The 27636-nt window shown below is 49.3% G+C and overlaps 2 protein-coding genes across 6 annotated transcripts; one reads left to right on the forward strand and one right to left on the reverse strand.

Moving 5' to 3' along the window:
* Nucleotides 1-2167: 2167 nt before the first annotated feature.
* LOC115248671 (uncharacterized) lies at nucleotides 2168-16617 on the forward strand. 5 transcript variants are annotated; one of them, XM_029832426.1, is made up of 9 exons: nucleotides 2168-2340; nucleotides 8839-8876; nucleotides 10856-10891; nucleotides 11301-11394; nucleotides 13321-13545; nucleotides 13676-13816; nucleotides 14460-14761; nucleotides 15221-15487; nucleotides 15986-16617. In XM_029832426.1, exons 1-9 carry the CDS (start codon nucleotides 2313-2315, stop codon nucleotides 16193-16195), a joined length of 1341 nt encoding a protein of 446 aa, XP_029688286.1. In that variant the 5' UTR covers nucleotides 2168-2312; the 3' UTR covers nucleotides 16196-16617. The 5 variants fall into 5 exon arrangements, with proteins under 5 accessions (XP_029688286.1, XP_029688284.1, XP_029688288.1 ...); XM_029832424.1 differs by having other exon boundaries at nucleotides 2169-2340; nucleotides 11301-11403; XM_029832428.1 differs by lacking the exon at nucleotides 10856-10891 and having other exon boundaries at nucleotides 2169-2340.
* A 3895-nt stretch (nucleotides 16618-20512) lies between these two features.
* On the reverse strand, nucleotides 20513-27425 carry LOC115248661 (chloride channel protein 1-like). The gene is given in 17 exon segments (XM_029832402.1): nucleotides 20513-21526; nucleotides 21764-21850; nucleotides 22116-22220; nucleotides 22329-22373; nucleotides 22638-22720; nucleotides 22808-22889; nucleotides 22956-23137; nucleotides 23476-23493; nucleotides 23496-23608; nucleotides 23685-23898; nucleotides 25147-25257; nucleotides 25348-25417; nucleotides 25528-25683; nucleotides 25891-25975; nucleotides 26470-26571; nucleotides 26659-26743; nucleotides 27098-27425. Coding segments are annotated over 17 exon segments (2322 nt in total). The 3' UTR covers nucleotides 20513-21070.
* Nucleotides 27426-27636: the final 211 nt, after the last annotated feature.

The raw sequence follows: 27636 nt of genomic DNA on the forward strand, positions 1-27636 counted from the left end.
CCTGAGATTCCCGGTGAATCGTCGTCTTTTTCCGCATCCTCAGCACCAGACTGGAGGAGGGAATAAAAGGCAGAACGTAACATCTGCCGGGAGGACGTTTGGTGGTGCGGCACAAGCCTCGCTGGTGCTCGCGTGGCAGAGGCAGCCGTCTTTAAGGATGATGCATCATGAGCATCAAGATTCCTTCTTCCTGTCTGTGGGTGACCTTGTGTCACATTGACGGGTCATACCATGCGTCAGTGCGCTGTCACGCTGAGGTCTTTATATATGTGCTGCCTGTCAGTGTTAGCGTCGCAGCCAAAGAATATTTTCCTCATTAATACCATGATCAAAGGTTGCTGAGAACCAGGGGGAGAAACACCTACTTGCATGTAGCAAATGTTTGCAAAAATAGCTGCATGTTTACCAGGAAAGCTGCAGATTAGCTCCATTTCAATCAATATTTGTGGTCCTACTGAGTGCCGGTGAGTTTTCTGTTGAGTAAATATAACTTGGATGATGGATGTTAGAAAATTTCAGCAGTTTCGTCTGACACGGAGCATCACTGTGACCTCCACACAGGAAGTTGTAGAGAGGTTTACTATGGATGGGGATCTGACGATCTGACAGGGAGACAAAGGGTTTAACAGAATCTGCTCGGCCTTTAATTGCATGTACGACAGGGTAGAAAAGTCGTTTCCCCTCTAAATAGATTCGCAGTATGTGAGGCTACAGCAGTGAGTAAAGCTGACCCCTGCAGCAGCCTATTGCCTGATTTCCTCTGTCCCGGTGGGAATCCGACAGAGAGCGCTAACACACATCTATATATAAACTCAGAGTGGAGGGATTGGCTGGATTATGTATGAATTGTTATGTCTGGCAAGCCGCACATTCACTTTCAAGCCTTTATTGCCAGCCGAGTCTTTGCATCTCTGTTTTATAGCCTGGTACGATTGTCGTATTTCCCCCCTCAATCTCTTCAGAAGTGAATTTCTTTCCCTTGCACAGTAATGTCTTCACACCTCCCCTTACTGAATAGTTCCTTCCTTCCCAGCACTTCCCCATCTGCCCATTCTGCCTCTCTCTCTCTCTTTTTCTCTCCTTCCATCTGTTCTGCTCTCTTCACGTCTTTTTTCACACCAAGAATGTAAAGTGAGCCGACCGTGAGCGACCACACATGATCCTTTTTGCCGTTCACAGGGGCCCCCAGCATCACTCCCTGGCCAAAGACTTGAGGAAACGGCACACGATGCTGCGTGTTGGTCAGAAACAGAGGGATGGAGGATGGGTCCGAGAGGCTGAGGTGAAGAAATACAGAGAATTTGGATGAATTAGCATGTATTTAAGGTAAGACAGAGAGGCTGTCAGGAAAAGTGCCAGGTGAAGGAGAGACTGTGGATGAAGGAGACATCCTTCTCTCCTTTACACCTAGAAAGACAGGATGAGATGGGGGGAGAGAGAGAGAGAGAGAGGCTGTAATTCAGAGGAATTCCGGAGCACACGACGACTGGAGAGTAGATCAATATAGAGAGATGACAGAAAGAGGTGGAGACTCAACACCATCTTGGGTGTGAAGGAAACCCTCCCCTTTTCCTCTATTCTTCCCTTTCTCTCTTGCAGGGCTGTCTAGGACTGTCGAGGTGTGTGTCCGTGAATCTGGCTGAGCGATCGCTGTGAGGGAGGGTGATGGAGACGGTGAGGGGAACGGTGCAAGGAAATCGCTGCAGTGAATAGTCAGGCTGAAAGCACACGGGAGAGGGAGACAGAGAGGGAGAATCCCCCATTTTGGCTCGGCAGCAGTGCAGATACCTAAAACAACGGCAGCCTGGTCCCAACAGCTACGAGCCACTGATCTCATGGTGGCCACCCAGTCCGTCTGCTGTAGCTGTTCCCTTAAACATTCAATCGGTGGAGACATGAATGCTGGTGAGAAGGAACAATGGCTGCACCTGCAGCTGGATTTCAGGATAATAAAGCTATCCCATTGGTGATATAAATGCCCAATTAGAGAGAAAAAAAAGAGTAATAACACTCCTCACGTCATTCCCTCAGGCATACTGACTTACTAACCGCATCTCTTCTAAGACACTGCACCGGATAGAGGGAGCGAGAGGGAGGGAGGTCGAGAGAAAGAGAGGGGGAGAGAGAGAGGGAGAGAGGGAGGGAGGGATCGAGCGGCTGCAGGAGCAGAAGAGAGAGAGCGCAGGAGAGAAAGGAGCTACAGCAGAGCGAGTGAGAGCGAGGAAGAGAGAGAGTCACAGGAGGAAGAGGGAGAATGCGCGGCGTCTGGGTAACACTTCCACGCTTGTATCCAGGGCCTTTGTGAATACACCATGGGATGCATCGGCTCTAGGAGACTGAGTAAGCCTCTCTTTTCCCTCTCTCATTGCAGGCTCCGGGGGTTCGTTTGGGGGGGTGGGGGTGGGCGGGAGGGAGGGAGGACGGGGTGCTTGCAGACGCGAGGCTTTGGCGAGGAGACTGTGGGCAGGCTTTGTGTGCGTGCGTGCGTGCATGCGTGCATGTGGACAGTTTGTGTCCCTTTTCAGTGCAGTGTAAATGTATGTACGCTGGCCGTCCGCAGCATACGGGCAGATGTCAGAGACAATACATGTTCAAATGTGTCGGTGTGTGTGCGGCTGCATCCCCCACCTCCCTGCCTTGCCTGCCTCCCTGCCTCCTCCCATCCCTTGATTTATGATACTGTTTGGCAGTATGTATACGTGTGTGAGTAGGAGGCAGAGCGGGGATGGAGAGGAGGCAGGAGAGGGAAACGATGTGATCGTGTTTATTTATAGGGCAGCCTGGGTTGGAAAAGGAGGGAAAAGAGAGGTGGGACGGTGTCACGGTCAGGGGCTTTTGCGCTGTTATTTACAAGAATACAGAAAGAGGGGGATGAAGAAATGAGAAATAGAGGAAGAATTCCAGCCAGACAGGCAGGCAGGCAGGGAGGAGGCGAGATGGATGCATGGCAAAGGCGATGGGGGGCAGACAGGCATACGTGCGCCTGTTGGGATCGATGGGAGTTTTCTGCCGAGGACCCTCCTGGATAAACCCATAGATGACACTTTAAGTAAACCAGGGATTTTGGTAATCCCGCTGCTAAAACAGTTAATTGCAATTGCAGCGTTGCAGCGCACGTTCTCGTCCTGCACGTTTTGCCCCAAGGTAAAAATAAACACTGGCTTCTTGTGGTGTGAAATATTCAGAGGACACGACGCATGTACGGCTCTGAAACACATTCGTGGCCTTGGTCTGAACACGTTTTATGCCACTTTGAAAAGTGCGTAACCTTTACAGAAGTCATCAATGTCAAAGTCTGCCGGGATGATCGGATCTCCTGTCTGCGTGTGCGGTGCAACTCCGCCTCTGTACCGACACGTAGACGCTGGAGAAAGAGGACTTTAAACATCTGGAATGGGCAGGACACCGAGTAATGACGCCTCGGTCAGGGGAAGACAGCTGCGGACTGAATGTAGTGGGAAAGTGCCACCGCGTCTCAGGCCCACCGGATTACAATATTTGACGGGTTGCAGAGAGGTTGGCGTCTTCCTCCAGCACTCGGGCCGCGGCTGGAGCCCAGTGACGGGTAATAATGTGATTGAAGGAGACAAAAAGGCTTTGGGAAGGTGTCACATTAATCTGACTGGGAGCCACCTGAATACTGATTCTCATTTTTTTACACAAGCAATCACAGGAGCTTAGAGATCCAATGAGATTGCGTCGGTAATAGCATTTTGTTATTAGGGACGGATGTGATGGAGAGCTGCATGTGATAAAGGACAATATGCTAAATAGACTACCACAACACTGTAGCCTGTCACTTGTAGTACAGATCACACACAACCACTTAGTGGAACGCCCCCCCCCCCCTCCGTTTGCCATGGTAAGATGTGCAGAATGTAATCGGACGTGAATATGTAAATAAATGGGCCTGAAAAGGAAAGCCAGCAGCTTGCATGTCTGATTCCATGATTCCCTTGTAAGAAACAGAATGAGCAGCGGTGTTGCTGGTCGAGAGGCGCGGCCGTGTTTATCCTGCGTGAGAATGGATGTAGTGTGCTCTATTGATCGGCCCTCTAAACTGCAGTCTACGTTGCCAAGCAGAGATCAACAGGAGGAGCGGCAGGACGGAATCTGTCTCCAAACAGGAGGAACCCTGATGCATGTGTCTGCCTCCTGCTCCCCACCAGCGCCACGCGCGCATGGCCTGGCGCTCCACATGCGCTTCTGCGCCTTGCTCATCCCGTTGGTTTAGGATGCGTTACTAAAGGGTTTCTGACTGTTTATTTGCTCTTCGCTCGTGTTAGCGATTAAAATTGATTTGGAAAAATATGGCCAGTGACCTTTAGAGGTCTGCTGTAGCTCCTCACCCTTCAGCTCCGGAGTCCGTGGGTGAGGAGAGGCAGCAGCGCCGTAGTTTATGATCACATCCATCACCACTCCTGACAGAGCAAAGGCCCTGAGAGGAAGTCATTAAGATATTCACGTTGTTCTTCGCGACCTCCAAGAAGGAGCAGATCTGCATAGATCTGTCTGGGATGCCGCTTGGGCGTGATGTACATTTCCCCCACTGAGATCACATCTCTGCGGCAGCCAGACGCGGTGTCGGTGAATCTGTTGCCTCATTTTGTTGATTACATTTGATGATGTAGTGTGGATAACGCTGTTGGCAATAATTGCACTAAAAGCTGTGCATTAGAGGTATCAGTTACCGGGCTGTGCTGCAGCAACGTTCGGTTCTGTATCATTTAGGTCATTATATGTAAGGTGGAGATAACGGCTACAGCATGTGTCCAGCTGCAGAGGAGAAAGTATAGATATGAATGTAGGACATCATGGCTGTGCGGCCTCTAAGCAGATTTCCTCCCTCGCTTCACTTTTCTTCAGTTTGCTCTGCTAAAGTGACACTGCTGACACACCACTTACTTATTAAATAAGCACTAAGAGACGATTCTCTCGCTCTGCTTGTGTGTGAGTGTGTGTCTGCAGATGTTTTCCTTGTAGTGAATGAACCTGTTTGTAGCAGGGAGACTCACAAGGGTTTCAAACTGGAATTGGATTTTTTTTTTCCTTTGGCATGTTCAGCATGTGTTTGGTTCCTTCCTCAACAACACAGGAGCTGGTTGATATTAAAGAATAACATTTAACACAAAGATGGCTTTCTAGATGATTCCAGTTATTCCTTGGGCATTTATACTCTGTGGTTCTTATTGCAGTGGGAAGGTTAAATCTGATTTTTTAAAGCCATTTCCTAACACAAGAATGTGCTTCTCTGTGTGTATTTGAACACAGAATCCATGTTTATGTATATATTCATACACAGATCAGCAAATGACCTCAGGTTCATGTCCACCTCCCACATGCAGCTATATTTATGTGCTCGTGGGCTCAAATGTGGGTGTCGATACAACGCGGTCGGTGCTGGTGCCTCAACGCGTCCCACCGCCATGTGACACCGTGTCCCAGTGTTTACCAGCTGGCCGTGCGCTTGAAAACTGGTAAATCCGTAGATGATTGATCGTCTTCTGTCCTGGTCGGAAAATCCTTGTACACGGAATGCATTCAAGGTGAATGACTCAGTGATGTAGTACCTCAGAGACATGATGAGACCTGATGACCTCTGAGTGAGTGTGTGTGTGTGTGCGTGCATGCGTGTGTATCTCTCTCTTTTGACTCCAAGGACTCCAGTGTAGCACATATAAATTAATGCCTTTGCCTGCAGATTTGAGTGGATTCATGTGTGTGTGTGGGTGTGTGTCAAGCCGTGTGTGTCTGGTGGCAAATTAGAATGAGGAGGCTCATGTGTGACTCAGCCAAACAGGGTTATGAAACATCGGTATTGACGAGTGCACGTTCTTGCATTTACCTTGAAAATAAACCCATCTATGAAACAAACCGACTCCATTAAAAGTGTGGGTAGAGCGTTTCCAGCGTGCCGCCGGGCCGCAGCTGCGCCCGAGCCCGTCCTTTAACCTTCCCGGACCGTATCAGTATCCTCCGCACAGGTTGGCAGCCACATGCATGCCTAAACAGAGCGAGCGCTTCACCTCGCCACAGGAGCACCTCAATCACAAACACTTTTTTTTCACCTAGTAAATGGCAGCAGCTCATGCTGTGTGTGATTAAGTGTGTGTCAGATGCTCTGCATGTGTGCGGCTCAGCTCCTGATACGCACCTAGCTGCATTTCCCTTCACCAAGCTACGAAAACCATCTGGGTTCTGTTTTTTGCTGAACTCCGGAGCTCGGCAGCCCGGCATCTGCACATATTGCTGCGAGAGGGCAACCTTCCAAGCCGGCACCCCATCGCGGCGACCAGCCTTACTGCAGCTGTCGTGGTAAACAAGCGGCGAGCCCCCTCGGTCCCTCGCCATTATTGCTGCAGGGCAACGAGAGCGCAAAATACAGATGACGCTCAAACGCTTCCCACTCCGGCAGGGGCCGTCAAGCCGCTCCACTCAGAGTCCGAGTTGACAGTGCAGCCGATGTAGATCCGAGGTGGTTCATTATGCTTGGCTGCGCTCCTCCCTCATTTTTCTCCTCCACTTCCTCACCCTCCCTCCCTCCCTCCCTCCCTCGCCTCTCCTTGCTCCTTCTCCTCCGCTAAGCTAAGGCTGGCTACCCTATGACCGCAGGAGGGTATCCAGCTCTGCTCGGCTGTGTATGCGGGTGAGAGTTTGGAGCGCCAGGGGAGGAAAAGCTGTCTCAGAGCACCAGTCATGTGCTCTGTCGTTGTTCCCTTAAGGAAGGATCCTGCTGGATCCTCCGGAGCAGAATCACACATTTGATTACTGAGCATGCTGCGGTTTAAGGAGCCATTCAGACGCTTGCAGTGAACGCTAACCCATCATGTATGAAGATATTCTGGGAACAAAGCAACCCGGAATAATCCCTGCGTGATGCAGACATCCCAGCAACCCTTGTGGCTCACTTCACAAACAGCACATGCTTCCGTGTGATCTCCTGTGCAGCTGAAGATGGCAGACACTAGTTAAGATGCACAAAGGTGCACACGCCACACTGGATGACGGCTGTGGGGAAGGCTGGAGCCGTTCCCAGAGGTAGACCGTCATGGTGCAGTCCACTCTCGAGCCATACTGTGACTGTTGCAGCGAGAGAATGACTGCTAATATACTAATTGGCCAAATGAGGCTGAGGGGGGGGGAAACTCAAGGCGGCAGAGAGGGAGCAGCGTCGCGACATGCACCCGCTGTAGGCCCGATATATGTGGGCGTGCATATATATGTATAGTGTGTGTTTGCGGGGCCCATTCTTCCTTCACCCGTGTGGGGAGGAAATCTGGGTCAGTCTCTCCCACAGCCCAGACTCTAAATGAGACGTCTTTGCGTTCAACCACTGTCGGCTTGTACGTAACCATCTCGCACCCCCGCGCCGTGCCAGAGATCAAACATGCTTGACTGATCCTGCCGGGGTCACACACAGTTGATTTCTAATGGCGACAATGTAAGTATGGCCCATTGTTGGGGGAGGGGGGGGGGGGGGGCAGACAACTTGATTAGGTGTTGATGTTAGTTCCTCGTTCGCTCTCGCCGCTTCCTTTGGCTAAACAAGGAGATCTGGATTGACAGCCGAGCAGGAGGCAATTAGTTCCCGTTAGTTCCCTTAAATATGATTTAAAATGGTTTCTAGAGGTTTCCGCTCACCGTCACGGACCGGTCTATGCACGTTAGGTTAATAAGAGGCTCTAAAGTGCCCCTAGTTTGAGTGAATGCTGTGCACCCTGTAATTGACTGGCAATCTGTCAATCATCTGGCAGCAGTAAATGCTCATATTCTCTACTCCCCTCCCATAATTTGGTGGAGAATTTGTGCAATATTGTACTGAGCGACTGAATCCTTGGTTACTCATCATAGCAAGGAAGTAACTCCTCAGAAGTTATAATGGTGATATAATGAGCCCACCGAAGAGAGAGAAGACCCCCCCCAGCCTGTGTTAACAGTACAAATGAAGCGGGGTGGTCCTCATTTGTAGCTGGCGAACCCTTCTGCGTGGAAGTAAAGAAGGTCCACTTTTAAATGAAGTTTGTCCCTCCTCTCCTGCCCTCGCACTGATCTGATGCGACTGGATGGAGTTCAGAGAGAAGGGTAATAACTGAGAGCCCAACAGAGACAGAGCGGAGCTGATGTTTGTGAATCACTGGGTCAGTGGGTCACAGCCATCACTGGACATCCATGAAGCCAACAACACTCTGCCTTTCTCGGGGCTCCTGAGGAGTTGCTCACAATTGCCAAATTGTAGAAAATGTGACTGGCCGAGCGACACACATGCAGACGCACACACAAAGCGAGTGTTGATACAGGAGCGGGCCCCTGTGAGAGTCGGAGACACAGACCCTCTGAGTGAGCAGGCACCTAGAGACTGAGGCCGCGTTTATACCCCATTACCAGCACGCGCTCTCTAATTAAACCAGTGTTTTAATTAGGATTTAGACAGCCAGGAGAGAGGAGGGATAATAATGTTCACTTATCCATCAGAGGGCTTGTGTGTTTTTTTTTTTTTAGCTGACTCACAGGTAAGTATGAGGAGAGGTTTGTCATCGCGTGCAATCTGCCGCCAACTCTGCATATTAGTGCATTATGAAGCACAGGCCAGGCAGCACGAGCACGGCGGCCTGCTCAACTGGCCCCGCAAATCGCTCGTAGGGGGAATTTGAGGCTGGAAAAAAGTGTCTTCAGAAAAATGTGTCATTGGAAATGGTGGGATATTTTTTAAGCATGTTACATCTCCTGTTGTGCAGATGTGTCAGTGTTTAATGTGCAAAAGCATCAGGTGACTTGATTAAAGATGAACTATGAGAACTAAACACGTGTTTTCCCTCTCTGTCTTTATCTCACCCGCAGCGGCCGACGGTGTGCCGGTCCAGAAGGATGGGGAGCAGGTAATTCCTTCATCAACCCCTCTCTTTGACTTCCACTGACATCGGACTCTTAAAGACCAAACACGGCTGCTGACTGCAAACCTGCAACCGCACAAAGCGCCGCAGCAGCTCGCACCAAGCGCACGCGGCGCCTCCAAAGCGGCCATGACGGGCTTATGCGAGTAGATTAGTAAATCAGTCGTTTAACTTCCACTACACTTCTGCCAAAACGGCAAAACAATGTAGCTGGAAGGCAAACGCAGGATGGGTCGGCTCAGTGCTGCTGTTATCACTGCTTTATGTCCAACTGAGCGTCTCTTTTCACTGCTGCATCAGAGCGAATCAACACAGGCCTCATTTTTATCAATTTCCAACTCCTTCGACACTCTTTCCCCTCTTTCTGTCATACCGAGCCCATGATTATTTTTAAAAAACACAATCCCTTTGAGACAAGACACAGGAGAGGAAACCATTTTGGACTCAAATGTAGGGAACTCTTCTTTTTCACCAAATGCACTGTGATCACGGATTCCATCATTTATTTATGGGCTGCGCCAGAGAATGCCCTTCAGGCCTGCAGAGAGGAAACTAACAAACACACACACGGGGGGAACGCACAAACACACACACCCTTACACCAGTGATGTCAGGGCTATTGGAAAGAACTTAGGAAAACTGCTTCAAGAGGCCCCATTCCACAGCCTAAGTGTATTAAATCTCTCATCACACCCACTCCTGGAGAGAGAGAGAGGGAGAGGGAGGGAGGGGGAGAGATAGAGCAAGGAAGTGGGAGTAAGGAATAGAAAAAGGAGGAGTGAAGGAAAGGAGAGCAGAAGGATATCGATTAACACCACTTATATGGATACATGCTCCAAGAAACGGAGAGATGGAGCGAACAGGAACCTGCTGCTCACTCCCTCATCGTGTCACACCAGCTTCTCGTAACAAAATACATTTCGGCCTATGTTTTGCTCCAGGCTATTCCTGCACCATATCTGTGGAAGCAAATCTGTTTTAACCCTATAGCTGCTATTGATGCTCATATGTTAATACTATAGATAGCATACTCAGCTAACTCGAAGGCTAACGGACAATGCTTTTGTTTTTGTAAAAATATAAACAGAAGATTCTAATTTGTAGGTTCAGGGAATGGTTTCACAAAACCTCCCTGATTTTTTAATCAGTGAGCTTTAGAAAAGACTGATGGTTTTTCATTGTTGTCATTGCCGAGCAGCATAATGGCGCCGATGCATATTGACCACGAAAAAGAATGTCGGAGTGACTCAAAACGCCGAAAAAATGCAGCGGCGGAGCAGTTAGTGGTTATAAAAGGATTCTGTGCCGTGCTGGTTTTTTGATGCCGTCACTGTTCGGCCTTGACAGACGTGACTAAGAGGTGAAAACATTCCAGAACAGCTTCCAAACCCCCAGTGATCCCAGTCCGGTCTGGCTGATATTGAGGAATGGCATGGACGAGGCAGCTGCTTCCATGTTTTGTTCCCTGCGTCTGTTTACACACACAGACACCCACACCCACACACCCACACACACACACACACACACACACACTGCTGGCTGTATGTCTGCAGCATCAGATGGATGTTGACGCTGACGTCTTGTTGACTCTCCCTGGCGCTCTGCTGTTTGCCTTGAGTGTTTTGCAGCCCGAGTGAAGACGAAGGAGACTCCCTCACCGGTTTTCACTCTGCTATACATATAAACAAATTTACATTACTGATGCCCTGTTTAATCCCCCTCCCTTCTCCTTGTCATTCTGGTCCTTGACTCTCGCCTTCCTGGAAAATCCTGCTGACCCTCCCCTCTCTTGTCTTTTAATTTCCATTTCTCCCTCTGCATGTCTGATGTGTCCCTCCTCTCTTTGTCTTCTCCCATTTCCCCTCCCCTGCACGTTGATGGTCTCCCTCCCTCTCTCTCTCCCTCTCTCCTATCCCTCTCCTAATCTTTTCCCATCCCTCTCTTCTCCTATTTCTCCTCCTCAGCATGGACGTTCAGAATTTTCATGGGAAGGAATCAATGTAAGTGTCGTGACACCATTCCTTCATCTGCCGCCTTTCTGTTTCCTTTGCCTGCTTTGATTTGACTGGCCCATTAGCCACCAGCAACCCCCCCACCCCCCCTCCCAGCCCCCCTACCTCTCTCTCAGCTTCACAGTCGCTCCTTTTCGGTTTATGGTAGTGGTGCACGGTAGCGAGCGCAATCTGAGCCAATCGTCGGAGCAGAATGAAACACAGCACACTGTAATCTGGACTTGTGGGTTTTTCTCTTGTATTAACCCAACATTCTCCATCACTTCTCCTCCACTCACCCCTTTTCTAATACACTCCGTCTTCACGCTGTCTTGATGTCTCTCTGTGGATCTCCCATCTTTTTTTTCCTCCATGCCCCTTTTCCCTCCTCCATTCCTCTCGTATCTCCGACCTCTAGCTGTCTATGGAAGACACCACGTCAATCCTGCCACGGCTCAAGAGGAACTCAAACCCCTACGGCATCGGGGCTCTGGCTAAGTCTTCTCTGTCAGGTGTGTCAGGTGTGTGTCTGTGATGTAACTGGTAAACTGACCCCATGTTGGCTCCGGTTTCCTCACCAGGGACTGGGGTCAGCATGGTACCCGAATTGGGTTCCCTTCTGTCACTTCCTCTCCACACTGTTAACACACGCCAATGGCTCCTCGTGAGTCATTGACGGAAATAAATCAGCCCCAAAAAGCAGACGACTCTGTCACACACACTCAATGCACGCGGCTTGTTGATCTAAGAACAGGTGAGTGGGAAGTGTAGTCAATCTCTTTTTTTTTTTTTTTCCCTGTTAAGTGCTTGTGAAGTTGTGGTGTCCTGAGCAAGTTCTGGTCTGGCTGTTCTCAATTGTCGTGGGTAAAGTTGGGAATACACTGCATGACTTTCACAGACATAAAACTGTCCTGGAAAGACGTTCAGAAACAGACTGACTGACAGCCCGCGACGGGGGAGGGGGGGGGGGGGGGAGGAAAAGAAGAAGAGGAACAAACAGATATGCAAGACAGGCTGTGCGAGTTTTTGTGGTCACCGCCATCTGTGCCGAGAAGGAAGAAGACCCTTTTTTCCTTCCTGAGGACATCTGCAGATGCAGCTGACATTGACTTGAGGGTCTGTCGCTCCACACTGGTCCACTATTTTCCTTTTTTTTGCGCAGTCCCCCCCCCACCCCCACCCCACCGGCTTTGCCCGTTCCTCCACTTGCTGCATCCTCTCGTCACTGGCCAGAGATGGATGGTCGGGCCAGCTGCCGCCAACGTGACAGCCTCCCGACTTGGCGCTGAAAGATCAAACATGGTTGGAGGAGTTTGTTCTCAGCCGGATCTCCTCGCGCAGTTGCAGATTTCCCCCCGCCAGCTTGCCGCTCCGGGCTGGCTGCAAGACGTGCTGACGCGTGCACACTGGGAGGCACAATTCTCGATTCTTGCACACACGCCTGTCGAAAAGCATGTAGTGTATCCTCAGCTTTAAACAGAGTTCAGTGCAGTGTAGTGAAGTGCTTTGTTTTAGCAGTGGATTTGGTTTGATCCAGCTGTTGTGTGCAGTGCAGTTTATTTGGCTGCGGTACAGTGCAGTGAAGTGTAGTGCAGTTGCTGCGTTGTGTGCCCCCTCGCTGATTTGTGGAATGATTTATCCTCATAATTTATTCATAAATCTCATCTCCATGTGATGCCACCAGGGAGAGTCAAACAACCAGGGATTTGCAGTGTGTGTCATCATGTGCGGGTCACAGGAAACACGGCGCGTTATGTCAGCTTGGTGCTGGTTCAGTGGCGGAAATAAATATCTTCTTCTTCCAAAACCTGTGCTGTGTTGGATTGTAGGACAGGCTGAGGAGTGAAAGGGAGCAGTTTATTGCTTAGCCAGCACAGCATAGCAGAGGTGTGAAAGCCAACACGTCAACAAGCCAACGTCTCATTACTCATGCCACGCCGCCATCTCACCCCAATTATCGTGTCCCATCCCATGATGCACCTTTGTCAGACATGACATCCGTCCCTCTCTGTAGCCTATAAACTCTCGGTCTCATTAAACAGATTAATGTCACCTCCGTAACCCTTGTCATTTAGCCCTTTTCCTAATCCATGTTCACGGAGACCCTCATTAAGCTACAGTGATGTGGAAAAATTGGATTTGGCTAATAATTCATTTCCATCAACCTATTCAAAGTTCAATTTATTAATTGACGCTTGCCTCAAACATCTTATTTTAAACCTAATATGTATATTTATTGAGGACTGATCCTCCCATACTACGCTAGGCCATCCATTGACCACACGCCATCACAGCGTCCATGACCAAACCGCTAAACAAACACGCTAGTAACATGTGTATCTTATGTCCATCTTTCTTTCCCGCCTGTCTTCACTCTGCCATCTTTCCTTTTTTCTGCCGATTTCCCCCTTTCCCTACCTCCCCTCCACCACGAGCAGGTGTGACCCGCACCATGAAGGAGAGGGTGACCAAGCCCACAGCCATGGCACAGGGGCGCGTCGCGCATATGATTGAGTGGCAAAACTGGGGGATGCAGACAGTGGGCGCGGGCGGCATTCCCCAGTCCCGCATCACCACCCAGGAGCGGGAAAAGGAGCGGCGGCTGGAGAACGACGCCTACAGTGACCTTAGCGACGGCGAGAAGGAGGCTCGCTTCGCAGCAGGTTGGAAATACGAGCAGACGTCTCTCTGAGCCCGATGACCCTCATCAGCAGAGTGGAAAAGTCTGGGATTTAGGCCTATATTTGTGCCGAATCACCTCACTGTGCTCCTACCTCGTCCTTTTGACCTCAGGTATCCTACAGCAGTTTGCGATCTCAGAGGCGACCCTCTTGGCCTGGACGTCGATGGATGGCGAGAGTCCGCGGTCGGGGTCGAACCAGGGCAGCGTAGCTCATCTGAGCGAAGTCAACCAGGAAAGCATCACCAGTCGAGGTAAACACGCTGACACGTAAACACGATGACACGTAAACACGATGACACGTAAACATGATGACACGTAAACATGATGCAGCACAAACAGCAAAGTCTGTCAGAGAGAGAGAGAGAGAGAGAGAGAGAGAGAGAGAGAGAGAGAGAGAGAGAGAGAGAGAGATTACAATATTAGAGTCATTGTTGACGTCACAACAAATGAAGTTTAATTGATTTCCGTTATAGGGAGTGAGATTATGGACAGAGTAAAGACAGCTGTGCCAGCTGGGTGTAGTTGGGGGAGAGGCGGTGCACGGCATCACATGCGTCATGTTGCCTGGTAATGAGAACATACTGTTCCCTCTCTCCTCTCCATGCTTGAGGGTCAGCTCATTATTCTTTTTCTCATGGACCTCTGGATATTTTCCACTCCTTGTGGTTCTTTTGAAGGCCTTGTTCTAGAGGTGCAAGGAATTCTGGGTGAACAGATGCTCTTCAAGAAAAGGTTTTTATAAAGTCTCGGGCCAATTATTCTGGACTCAAGCCTGACTTTTATGTGCAGCTTGACTCAAGTCTTCCATTGATTTTCTGAATTGACCATTTCAGATATGAAAACAACTGAGGGGACATATATGATCAGCTGCCGCTTCCGTTTTTCTTTTTCCAGATCAGATATTGCACCACTCCTCAGCAGAGGTGTGGCCACACACGTACGTCTCCCAGGGCCACTACTGCCTCTCCTCCTCCGACGCCTGGGAGCCCATCAACAACGATCCCTCCGGGGTGGCGTCTCCGCCGGCGGGCTCCTACGTCGTCGGGACCGACGGATACGACGGACAGGCTCACTTCCTGTCGCAGCAGCAGCAACAGCTGACTCTCCAGCAGCAGAGCCAGCTGCAGCAGCTGCAGCAGATCCAGCAGATCCAGCACTACCAGCAACAGCAGCTCCTGCAGTACCAGCAACAACAGGTAGAGTCTGAGGACACAAGAGCTGCCTGAAATGAGCCAATAACATCACATACACGTCTTGTTTAAGGGTTTGATGCTAGTTTAAGGGTTTGATGCCCACACTGAGATGGGCATTTTTATTTTACGTAACTGGAGGAGCTAAAAAGGAACTAACCCCGACGTTAAACGATTTATGTGTTGCGATTTGGGAATCCTTTCCATTAGCATCATGATTCATTTAGCGTACGTGAAGGCAGCTTCAACGGCACGGCTGAAGATGCTAAAAGATTAAATGTGCCCCGAGGTGTCACAGCACAAACCTGGATCAATTCATACAATCCTTGATTCAAAATTGCTGTACAGAAATCGAAACTAGTTTTCAAATAAACTTGAATCCTCATTTCAAACAGCTGATTGGAGTCATTTGATCTGGTGTAATTATGAAAAACAGTTTCAGGACTGCTGACTCTCTGTCTGCAGTCTCTGGAGCACCGGCTGCACAGCGCCAACCACTCTTTGCAAGCAACCCCCAACAGCACCATCCACAGTCTGGTCCATCAGGTTCACCCACCATTGGTGGATCTGTGGAACACGGGTCAGATGGAGGCCTATCAGACGGAGGCTGGAGGCTACATGGGTGTGTCAGCGGTGGTGGAGCCCAGCCTTTGTGTTCCCTCCGGAGAGGAGATGGTGGGAACAGAGCACTCCCCCTTACTGGAGCAGCAGGAGGAAGAGGAGGAGGTCAAGGTGAGGTAACACATTTGCATATGAAGGCATCTCTGGTGCACACAGACCGCCATGGCGGCTTTATTGCCGTCGCTGCGCCTCACTGCATGCACCTCTCATCATCAAAGAGTGGACGTTATTTCATTTTTTCCTCTCAAACGTGGAGCAATATTCCAAATCTTTGTGAGGATTTGCTGCATTTTATTCCTTTCTCCTCAAAGGGAATTTGTTGAACAGTAGGAAGTTACAGTAAATTGCAGCAATTGTACACATTTGACCTGAACACGCGTCATTTAAGCAGTTATTGTAGGCAACGACCAGCTAGAAAATAGATCAACTCAAAAAAACAAAACCTCAAAAATTCTGCTAAAGGTAAAATAAAGTTGAAATTGTGAGAACAATCGAGCAAAGCTATCAAAGCACAAATTTCTCACCGACCTATAATCCAAATCCTTCTTATTGAATATGAATTAGAAATGCTGAAATTCCTCCGCCTGGTCCTCTGTCCTGTCCAACCAGGAGGAGGATGTGACACTGCGCATGGAGCCAGAGTCGGCCACGTTGACTCCGCCCACGCAACAGGGGGATGCCTCCGGCGGCAGTAGTCCGGGGCAACCGCCGGCAGAGCCAATCTCCGAGAGGAAGGCGTCTGATGTCACCACCGGCCTTGTTCAGACTCTAGAGGAGCAGGACGAGGAGGGGCTGTCAGCATCCGTGGCAACCAACTGAGACTCCCTGTTACAAACTGACCAGGAGAGGAAGGACGAAATAACACAACCTATATCTATTTATCTGTTCATTTTCAGGTATGAAAAACACAACTATTTCACAGTGGTGATAACCCGATCTGGGAGGAGGCTCACGGTGACGAAGGAACTGATGCAACAAAGGACACGCGCATACTGTGTTCTTTGTAAGCCTTACATCCCAAAGGTGAAGGGACTGAAGGAGAGGGAAGGGAGGAGCAGGAGGAGCAGGAGGAGCAGGAGGAGCAGCCGTCGGCAGAAATGTCTCTATTAGGGATCCACTCATTGGAGATATGGCGGAGGGGAATGGAAACATGCATGCTTTTTATGAAGACGAGCAACTCAACCCTGTCATCGTCGTACGATAATACTGACATCTATCATAATAAAGCGTTATAATAAGAATAATTTTGTAATAAATCAAAACTGTACGGGATAAAAATCTATGTATAGGTGTATGATCAAAATATCCGTTTGCCCCACGGGGCGACAACACGGTTTACAGCTGTTACCCGACATAGTAGTGTTTAATCAAGCTAAGCCCATGTTCCGTCAAACGCGTATAAACACAAACATTGTTAGCGTAGGCGCAGAAAACGTCCGCATTTCGGTGAAATGCAAATTTAGTGGAGGCTAATTCTTCTATACTGTGGCACGGGATGCTGTTTCCGGAGGGACGGGCCCGTCGTGCTGAGTACACACACTAAACCTTGCACAGATAAGGATTGTACTGTAAGATAGTGTGCTTCCTACCCAATCTCTGTATGCATGTTTCTTCAGAGCACTATGGAGTATCTGTAATATATGGCACTGTTTTTTTGGGTTTTTTTTTATTTTGCACTGAAGCGCAGCTTCCTGAGCGGGGCCGTGGCAACGTCCTCCAGGTTTTTTTTGGGTTGTGGGCAGAGAAATAAAGACAGAGCTGCATCTCCTTTGCACTGACGCGATCCAGCAGATCGGAGGTTGCCTCCGGATCGCTTGATTTTGAGCTTTTCGGCGCCACAGACGACCAAAACAGAGCCGCTTCGCGAACAGCGCGAACCCTCAGCTGCTTTTTATTTCCTAGGTCTAGTTGAGATAAACTGAGGGGGAGGATGATGACGATGATGATGATGATGATGATGATGATTATGATGATGATGATGATGATGGCCATTATGTGAATGTACAAGTGACGGTACATGAACAATTGATGTCTCCTCACGGCCCACGTGGGACAGAATCCCGAAATGAACAAGACATTTAAATGTGTGGGTGTGAAAAATGGATTCTCTGCTTCGTCAGACCCCACACACACACACACACACACACACACACACAAGGATCTAAATTGTAACCAGCAATAGGCAGGCATAGCACTGGCGTTCCAAAAGACCAGTGTCAGCTCTGTCGTATAGTTGTAAATAGTCTGAATATATCAAAACCGCCTCTCACTCACTCACAACTGTTCTTGTGCAGTTTAACTTCTTTATTTTTTTACTCCTCTGTCCCATTTTAGTTTTGGGATCGCTAACAAAAAACAAAATAGAGTAGTGTTCATCGCTACCTGAGACAAATGTAAATAGATTTGGTCACTAGCATCCAAGTGTGTTTTATCTGGTGAGCCTATGGGTGGTGGGACGGGTGGAGAGTAGCGGTCTGAGATAACGGGGACGTTCCCGTCCCTCAGTCAGTCAATCAGGGAAAAGGACGGGAGAGAAAGACTGAAGCGTGGAGCGGAACAGATCGGCGTCTTCCTGCTCTTTGTGATTACTGTGAAGCAGCTGTTGAAGTGATTATTAATGATGTTTAAGGAAGCATGTTCTCATTTAGGTTGAAGCTTTTCCCTCACCAGGAGGAGGAATGAGGGGGGGGGGGGGGGGGTTGCAGCGAGGGCAGGACGGGAAGCGAAGACTCTGGACTCGCTGATAAAACACACCACCACCGTTTGCATCGTTTCCTCTCTTGGGGGGCACCTTCTCCTCTCACTCTGAAGATTGTGTGAGACACTTTAGAGATATATATAAAAAAAATTCTATATGGTTTAATGACTTGAATGAACTTCTCTGTTAAATGATTCTTTATGCAATGTTGGGGACAATGTTTATTTTTCTACTGTTATGTTGTTGAAATCCCTCCCTGTAAGTTAGAATAGGTGTCATGGTTGTAAAGTGGTCTTGTTCTGGTCTGGTTCTGAGCACATTACGGACAAAAACGGATCCTCTGCCCTTACTTAGAGGCCGGAGACTGAGAATAATAACTGATAATTCGGCAGCTCCTGATCTTAAAACAAGGCAAGACTTGATTTTAAAGAGTCGCTGTTTCTCGGGGGGGGCTCAAACCTGCAACCAGAAGGTCTTTACACGATGGCACATATTCATTTATTTATTGAACAATTACTTGGTGGGAAGGAAACATTTGACAGCCTGTACAGAGCCTATACATCCCATAGGTACCGACCCATCTGGGAGCAGTATCTCTGGTTTTGAGTCGCTCGGCTTCAGAGACCTGATGTGGTGGGAAGACTTCGTTGTTGATGGGGAGCGGCTGCACGGCTAATTTGGCTAAAACGGGATATCAGTTTACACGAAATCGTAAGGGTGGTTGAAAAGAAACTGCTTCAGGGTTGTTGTTTTTTTTTTTTTCTTGTTTATTATCATCTCAATGAATGAATAAATGAATAACAAGAAGCCAAATATAGTTATGTGGAGGTTAATGTTTAATGATCATTGCTAACCAAATTGTTCTGCGCGACCCTCCTGGGTGGTGCGCTCCAACCCTGCTTTCCCTCTTTATTCCTCCTCCTTTCATTGTCCACCCTTTTGAGTGTGGGTTCTGTGTACTTGTCTGTCCGTCTGCCTGCCAGTCTGTCCGTCTGTCTGTCTGCCTGCCAGTCTGTCTGCCTGTCTGTCTGTCAACAGTACACGTTTGCTCTCGTTGCAACAATCACTGCCTGAACAAAGACGCCACATCAGCCAAAGGGGGTTTTAGGGCAATCAGACGTGTCCACATGAATATCATTTGGAAATGTGTGTCACAACAACAATCTGCTGTGTAAAACAAACCAACCCTGTGAACCATCCTGGACGGCGTCTGTAAAGATCTGGTCTTCTGAGCGGAGTGTGTCCCGGTGCTGGCTCTGCACACACACACACGCGACACTCACCTATGCATGCTTGTTGGACAGTTGCCACAGGACGGTTCCATGCCTCCCTCTGTCTCCCCCACCCTCCTCTCGCCTCTCCGTCCTGCACGAAGGAGCCTCCCACAGCCCCCCCCCACCCCCTGCAGCTTTCTCCTCATCTTTTCCTCTGGTGGAGAAAGAGAAAATAAACAGACCAACAAACGACAGTTCTCATGCATGTATGTGTGGATATCTTTTCCGGAGTGTTAATAATTAGATTCTCACACGTTCGACCCTTTTTCTCTCAAGCCTCAACGCATGTGACGTGTCTTTTTTTAACCGTCACACACTTGTCAGGCTCAACCGCAGCCACGGAGGGCCTGGCAGCAGTATAATCCAGCCTGTCGTGCTTTCCCTAAAAACATCCCTCTGCTGTCTTTATAAGGGATTCAAAGCCAGGAGAGCATTAATGATAAATTCTTGGTGACAGAACTACTGGGTGGGGACTCACTGCTTATGTGTCCAAGCTCAGGAAATATCAAAGACTGTTGACCCACTCGGCACAAAAATCTACGTTTACATGAGGCGAGATCTGCTCTTTGGTAACATCAATCATCACTACGCTCGTTCAGCGTGTAGGCCCGTGATCCCCCCCCAACATTTCTTTTCTTGCACAATACCTTTTGTTAAAAAAAGAATTCATGGCAGATGTTCAGATCAAAAGTACATAATTCAATGAGATGTGACGGCGACGGATGCTTCAAATGTGAAGATGAAGTAATACCCAGGCTCACATTTTTAAGGATTAGTAGACGCCAAAAGGAATAATGCTTCTAAAAGACTCAGAGGGAGTTTTGTTGCCACGCGCGCCACATTTATTGCAGGCAATGTTTAGGCAATAGCATATTCTGGTGCTCTTTCATTGAATAGCCTCTAAGCACTTTGCCAGATGAGGATACGTTGCAGTCAGGCAATAAACTGGAGCAGCCAGCAGTTTCTTTGTACACTGGAGCCTCTAAATTGTTTCAAAGTGTGTAAATGAATGTTGTGTGTGACCTGCACTGGACTTACCAGGCTGTAATCTACTGTAATGTGACCGCTGGGACTGGTTCCTCAACAATGTGTTAGCGTGGCCACAGTAGCAGTTAGCTCAATTTAGCAGTGCTGTGCTGAAGGCCTCACAGATAGGCAAAGATGGACTGTCTTGTAATGGTCTTTATTAATAATCAAAACTAAAAGACTATTTTGACATTACTTTCAAAATCACAATCAAGTACTGACTTGAAAATTTACCATAAAGCAAAACTTTGATACACGTAAATCATAATTTATTATGAATCAGTAAACTTTAAGCACGTGATCTCTTTGACCACAACGTCAATTAAGTCGTCATTAAAATAACTTGATTATCATGCAATTAGTTGCTGACAGGTTTGATCAAAGTGATTTCATCCATGTTGGTGTACAGTAAAGCTGCACTCAAAAGGTTCTAAGTTAGAGAGTGAACATTCACGAGAGGCGGAAATCAAAATCTTCGTTGCAGTTTACAAGACAGAGGGAGGCACCTGAGATTCTGAGTGAAAAAGTGAGATTCTTGAGTAGAAAAAGTTTCAGAAAACGTGTGTGCAACAATCATTTCTGCACGTAGAGAGCTCAACATCTGTGAGGGGGGGGGGTCCTCTGCCCAGCCTGCAGCTCTGTCCCAGGAGGGGAAAAGAGGAGTAAAATACAAGATTTTGTTCTTTTAAATCCAGTCTAGATGGGCTCATCCGACTCCTCGCTCTCCCTCTCCTCCTGCAGGGAGGAAAAAGTGAGAACGGGGCTGGTGGGTGAGACGGGGGAGACGGGGGGTGAGGATGAGGTAGGGAAGGAGGTAGAGGGGGACGCCGAGTCCTGTGAATCCCCGTCTGCGTCATTTGTGATGGCAGCGCTGTTGCCTGAGCTGCTGGCGGAGAAGGAATCTAAGACGCAGCCAGCAGCTCCTGGATAGGACGAAGCCCTCCTCTGGGAATCCTCCTTTGACTCCCTTCTGCCCCGCTCCCCCTCCTTCCTGCTCCCCTCCCCCCAGAGGTCTCTGTCCCGGGTAGGTGAGGAAGGGGTGGACGAGGGGGGCTGGTGCTTCTTGGCTTTCCTGCTGGCGTCCCTGAAGCTGGCCAGAGGGGGTCGGAGACGCACCCCGCTCCGAGTGGAGCCCTCGATGGCTTTCTGTAACTGCGGCAGGAAGGAAAATCGTCAAAGATCCGGTGTACGACCACTAAAGCCGATATCTAAGAAAATGAGCTGTGGGCGTTTAGTGCAACCAAATGAATCAGAGCGTAAATCATGAGGCACCCTGTGACAGAACAACTGCCCACGCCATGAGATCATCGCAACCCGCCGCATCGGAACGAACCAAGGACGAGAGACACGCGGACAAAAGGGAGAAAAAAACCAAAATCCAGAACGTACCTCTTTCAGCGCCACAACGCCCACCAGCTTCCCGATACTGGTGACATAGGCGTGACTGAGGCCCAGCAGGGAGAACAGAGTGTGTGTCTGAGCGGAGAGAGAGGAGAACATGATCCAGTTAGTCTTGAGCTCATCCTAGTGTGATGGCGCCGCGCTTGCATGGCTACACCCTCGTAAACAACTGAAGAAAACACGAGTCGCATTTTATGGTCCCCTCATCCAACGCAGACCTGAGAGCACCTAAAGCGAGGAGCAGTAAATGGGCCCGGTGCCTCCGAGCAGCTGGCACATCTGTACAGGTAACGCGCAGGAAGGATGGATGGGACTGAAGGAAAGAGCGCGGGGCGATCACCTTGTGCAGAGACGTCCTCTCCACCAGCTGAAATGGCGAGGGGTCAACGCGTATCTGCTCCATGTCGATCGGTTTATCCAGCTGCTCCTCGTCCCAGACTTTAATCTGAATCAGCCGCCCAAAAAGTCACAAAGGTACAGAGTTTCTACCCACTTCCTCTGACGATTGCGTCACTGTTGGCGGCGTAAATGCTCAATCAAGACGGCCTCATACCTCCTCCGGGGTCATCGTGTCTGTCAGCTGAGGGGGCGTGGTCTCCTGCAGGAGGCGGGGCAGAGAAGAAGAAGTCAGCCGTTGGGAATCTATACTGATAAGTGTTGGTGGTGTATCTGTCATCATCCTCTGCAAAACATGTCAAATCCTCCATGCGTGCGTCGGGTCGCCCCCCTCCCGGCGCATTAGCGGAGCCGGGCCGGAGCAATGCTGCTGCCCGAGCTGTCGCACTGAACCCGACAGCAGACGGCTGATTTGAGCTTTTGGGGTCAAAGGGATGGCGAAGATCGGTCGATGGCGGCGACGTACCTGGATCTCAGTCTGTCCTGATGAAGAGGAGGAGGAGAAGAGTCTCTGGAGGGTCCTCCTGACAGACTGCAGCTTGCGCGTGTCTAAGGGAGTGGAATGGCATCAGAGGGTAAGAGGGGGGGGCATTTGATGGGTGGATTTCTGCATGTGCCCTGTAAATATCAAGTTACCTGGATCTGCGTGGTTGGTTGAAGGTTCCTGAGGTTTGGGGGAGGGAACAGGGCCATTACATTCCTCCTGTGCTGGAGAAGCCTGCCAGACCAGCACAGAGAGTTATTAAACTGTATATTTTTGAGTATGTTTCTATCCTCTGCCCACCTTGTCGGTGCCCTCTTCTTTCCCTTCTTCATCAACAAACGTGAAGGACTCCCAGCTCACCTTGGAGCCCTGACTCGGTGAGTTCTGACCTGTCTCAAACATCCTCCTCTCTGGCGAGAGCCACCAATCTAAAACGGCCTGGAGCTCCGTCCGCTCAATGGAACCCAGAAGAATCATAGATTCTGCAGGGAAAGCAGGAGGTGTTCAGCACACTTGTAAAATTATCGGCTTTATTTCAGGAGCGAACGAGAACATCGATACTGCGCTCAGGTATATAAAGATGGACAGCGTGAAAATTCAAAGCAAACCAGAAAGTCAATAAACATGTGAAGTAAAGGAGGGATTCGTTTAGCTAAGCATAAAAACGGGAGAGGGTTCGTATCGTCCAGACTCACCCCACAGTGGGGTGTCTCTCATGTTCGGTAACTCCATGTGTGAATGGAGGGACCTCTGAGCCTCTAAGTTGAGGTTTCAAACTAAGGAGGATGACCCAGAGGTGGGATTTGTAGAGTTTAATCACCTTTCGAGTCGACCAGGGGATGGTTTTCAAGGTTGTGGAGTCCAGCAGATGGTTCAGTTCACGATAGGTGGAATGAGAGGAGAGGAAGTTCACGTTCCGCACCATGATGTCTTCCACAAAGATGTTGTACTTGCTGAGAAAACAAGAGACGCGGTGACTGAACTGCTGCGCTGCAGGTTTATGGTGGGAAAAAAAGGTGCAGGAATTACCTGACGTGCCCGAGAGCCAGCTCAGGCAGGTAGGGCAGCTTCTTCACCTGAATGATGGAGTCGTAGAGAGAGGGCTGCAGGCACTGGGCCACCATGTTGGCGAGGATGACCGCCACCATCATGGGCAGGATGTGGGAGATCTGACCCGTGAGCTCGAAGCAGATGACCGCGGTCGATACGGTGTGAGTGACGGCCCCCGTCATGGCTGCCGCCCCTGCTCACAAGGCCAGAGAGGGGAGGGGCCGGAGAGGGAGGGGCCAGAGGGGGTGGTGCTGGTCATGGAGGGTTCAGACACATCCAGCATCCATCATCCATCCATCAATCCATCCATCCATCCATCCATCATCCATCCATCCAGCATCCATCCATCATCCATCATCCACCCATCCATCATCCATCCATCATCATCCATCCAGCATCATCTATCCAGCATCCATCATCCATCATCCAGCATCCATCATCCATCCATCCATCATCCAGCATCCATCCATCAATCCATCCATTCATCCATCATCCACCCATCCATGCACCCATCCATCATCCATCCATCCATCATCCATCAATCCATCATCCATCCATCATCCACCCATCCATCATCCATCCATCCATCATCCATCCATCCATCCATCCATCCACCCACCCATCCATCCATCATCCACCCATCCATCATCCATCCATCCATCAGAATTCTGAGGCCTAAAACATGGTCACCAGTTGAGAGGGAAGGAAACACCATCGTAGGCTACACACACTATTCACACTTGCTCCAATTCATTCAATGAGTGTGTGTGTGTGTTTCCAGGGTCCACAAAGAACCTGCATGACCCTCAAATCCAGGACCTCCTTACAAAAGTCAAGCATGTATATGCATGTTTCTGTCACATCACTGGTTTCTAACTTCACATGTAGAAGGTCGAGAGTGTTGGAATCTGTCCCATCAGATACTACAAAAGAAACGCGCCCATAATAATATCCTGTTGAAATCTGTTGACTCGGTGAGGAATGACAGGAAAGGTCGTTTCAAACCCACTGAAAAGGTTTTTCCTTGCAAACGCAAGGTCCCATTAACATGACAGGCAGACTCCAGCATGTTGCTGGAGATGAGCGGAGAGCTTTGTAGGAAACAACGCTTCACTTTCGGCTCAACTGAAAACAACCACGTTGTGTTTGGGCCGTCTTCCTGTCACCTGCGAGACCACCAACAGAACTCAGCAACCAATCAACCAGAAGAGAAACCATAACATTGACGGAGGGTTTTGGAATTAAAATTGAGGTTACGATGTTCCGTTTGTCCCAGTAATGGGCTAAAATCTGCAGCCAACAGATGAAGTCCATATTTATAACCAGCCGGTGTCCAAGAATAGTCAGATTTAGGCTACTCAAGTGCTTCAAGGCTGTCACTCAAGGAGTTCCTATAAGGTCTGTAAGAATGCGAGCGCAGCACAAACATTATCAGACTGACCTATGACAGCGTAGCCTCCTGGCAGGATTTGGTAAACTATCCCGTCAAACAAGATTCCATTGGGGAATAGCGTGGCCATGATCTCTCCTACAAGGCGACCAAACGCAGCTCCTTGAGGCGAGAGATAAGACATGCTTTTTTAGACAAATTAAAGTGAAGCTCAGCGGGAGACACTGTGCTCGCATTACAAAATCCTCTTACCTAATATGAACACTGGCATGAAGGCGCCTGAGGGGATGGGCATCGTGGTGGAAACTGCTGACATCCAGAACTGCCACACAAAAACAGGATCAAGGTGGTATTGAGCCATTTTAACCCCCCCAACCCCCCACCCATGCTACATCTAATTCAATGCGGCAGGCCCTCTGGAGGCTGAGATACCTTCATGATAAAGAAGAGGACCAGGATGATGAAGACGCTGACGTGTGGATGGAGCCACGCAGCCGAGCGGCCCAGGCCGGGTGGAGGGTGGTACTGGGAGATTTTGGTCCAGGTAAAATTATCAAAAAGGGAGTTTATACACTCCCGTGGCATCAGCTGTGAAAGAAGAAGTCAGAGTTATCCTGTAAAAATACGCTTAAGAACTCTTAATTAAGGAACTATCATCAAGTCAGACTGTAAAATTTGAGCCTATTTACACTTTTACGGTAATATCTCTTCAAACTTTAACACAATAAACACATTCTCAGTCGTGACGTTATTTTAACGTTTATTCGGTGGTTTTAAGGGACGTTTCCGTCTGACCTCTCCAGCCATGAACTGTCCAAATCCAGGAGGGAAGGTGAAGGTGGCGATGATCAGCGTCACTGCGCCTGGATAGATCAGACGACTACACACACACGCGCACACGCACACACGCACACACACACACACACACACACACACACACACACACACACACACACACACACACACACACACACACATACACACACAGGATGACACACATGTTCCCCAACACCCCCAACATGACAAAATAAGCACTGCTTGTACTGTAACAGCGGCTCGGTACAAATGTGTGTACGATTCCCGCTGCTCCTCTCTTCCCTGGACTCCGAGGATAAGTGAATCTCCACGTTGAACAAATAAGCGGCTGAAAGGTTGTTCAGGCATCGCCGCCATCATGGCTGGAGTTGTGAGGCTGTTGAGTTTGTGGAGTGGAGCTGAGATACATTAAAGGCAACAAATGGCTCCCTGGAACAACCTCTGCTGAGCAGAAGCATTGTGTGCATTTTCCTGTGTTTGTGAAGTCTATGTTGCACCACTGTGAGTGTGTGTGTGTGTGTGTGTGTGTGTGTGTGTGTGTGTGTGTTGAGAGCTCACTGTTTGGTTAAGAAGCGTGTCAGCGCTGTTGGTCTTCTCATAAAAAGAACCACCTGCCTGTTCAAGTAGACGAAAAATGCTCCCATGAAGCCACAAAAGATCCTAAACAGGAGAAACAACCCGTTTTTAACACACCCAGGTTGAGACGCAGTTGTTTTATAAAGCCGCTTCCTCCACAGGAATCCTCACCCTATTAATGCAAACGCGGGCAGCTCCTGCAGGTCAAAGGGGAACTCCATTCGGAAGTTCGTTTTGAACAGAGCTGTGATGGTGACTGAGGAAACAAGGCCAATATTAGTCGGGAATAAATGGAAGTACCAGCGCGCTGACGTTACGTTCCTAATGCTGAACTGCTGCGCATGTGTGTATGGGGGCTACCAGAGCTGACCTCTGCTACACAGCGTTTAAACGGATGAAGATTACACTACAGGCAGAGCGGCGTGCGAACGGAGGATGCACGGAAGACGAGGGATCCTGGAAGGTTTCTGGTTTATCTAAAAATGGGACTTAAATGTCACATTCAGCTATACATAAAATGCTTACTCAGCAGCCTGTGTATATACGCTGCGAGTGTGTATATGTGTGTGTGTGTGTGTGTGTGTGTGTGTGCGTGCGCTGCGTTTCTCACCAGCATCCTTGTTCCAAACAGAGAGCACCCTGAATATAAAGGCACTGAACGTGGCGGCAAAATATCCCCGCCAGTAATTCCTCACCGCAAAGTAGGTAGACGTGACCTCAATACTGAACAGCACCCCTGGTGTTGGTGGGGGGGGGTTAGAGAGAAGAGGAAACAGTAGATGGGTATGAGAAGTGAGAGAAGAGGGAAAAGAAAGGGAGGAGAAGGTGACGGGGGACGGAGGAGAAGATGGAAATAAGTTACAATCAGCTGACTGAATTAAAACACACTTGAAGCTCAGTTTATAATTAAACACAACAGGCGAGTCATGGGGATTCATTATCCTCCACACACACACACACCACACACCACACGCACACGCACGCGCACACCGCGCACACACCACACGCGCACACACACACGCACACGCGCACACACACAGACACACGCGCACACACGCACGCACGCACGCACACACACACACACACACACACAGAGACACGCGCACACACACGCACACACACACACGCACGCACGCACACACAGACACA

This window comes from Takifugu rubripes, unplaced genomic scaffold (genome assembly GCF_901000725.2).
Source record: "Takifugu rubripes unplaced genomic scaffold, fTakRub1.2, whole genome shotgun sequence".
In the NCBI taxonomy this organism is placed as follows: Eukaryota; Metazoa; Chordata; class Actinopteri; order Tetraodontiformes; family Tetraodontidae; genus Takifugu; species Takifugu rubripes.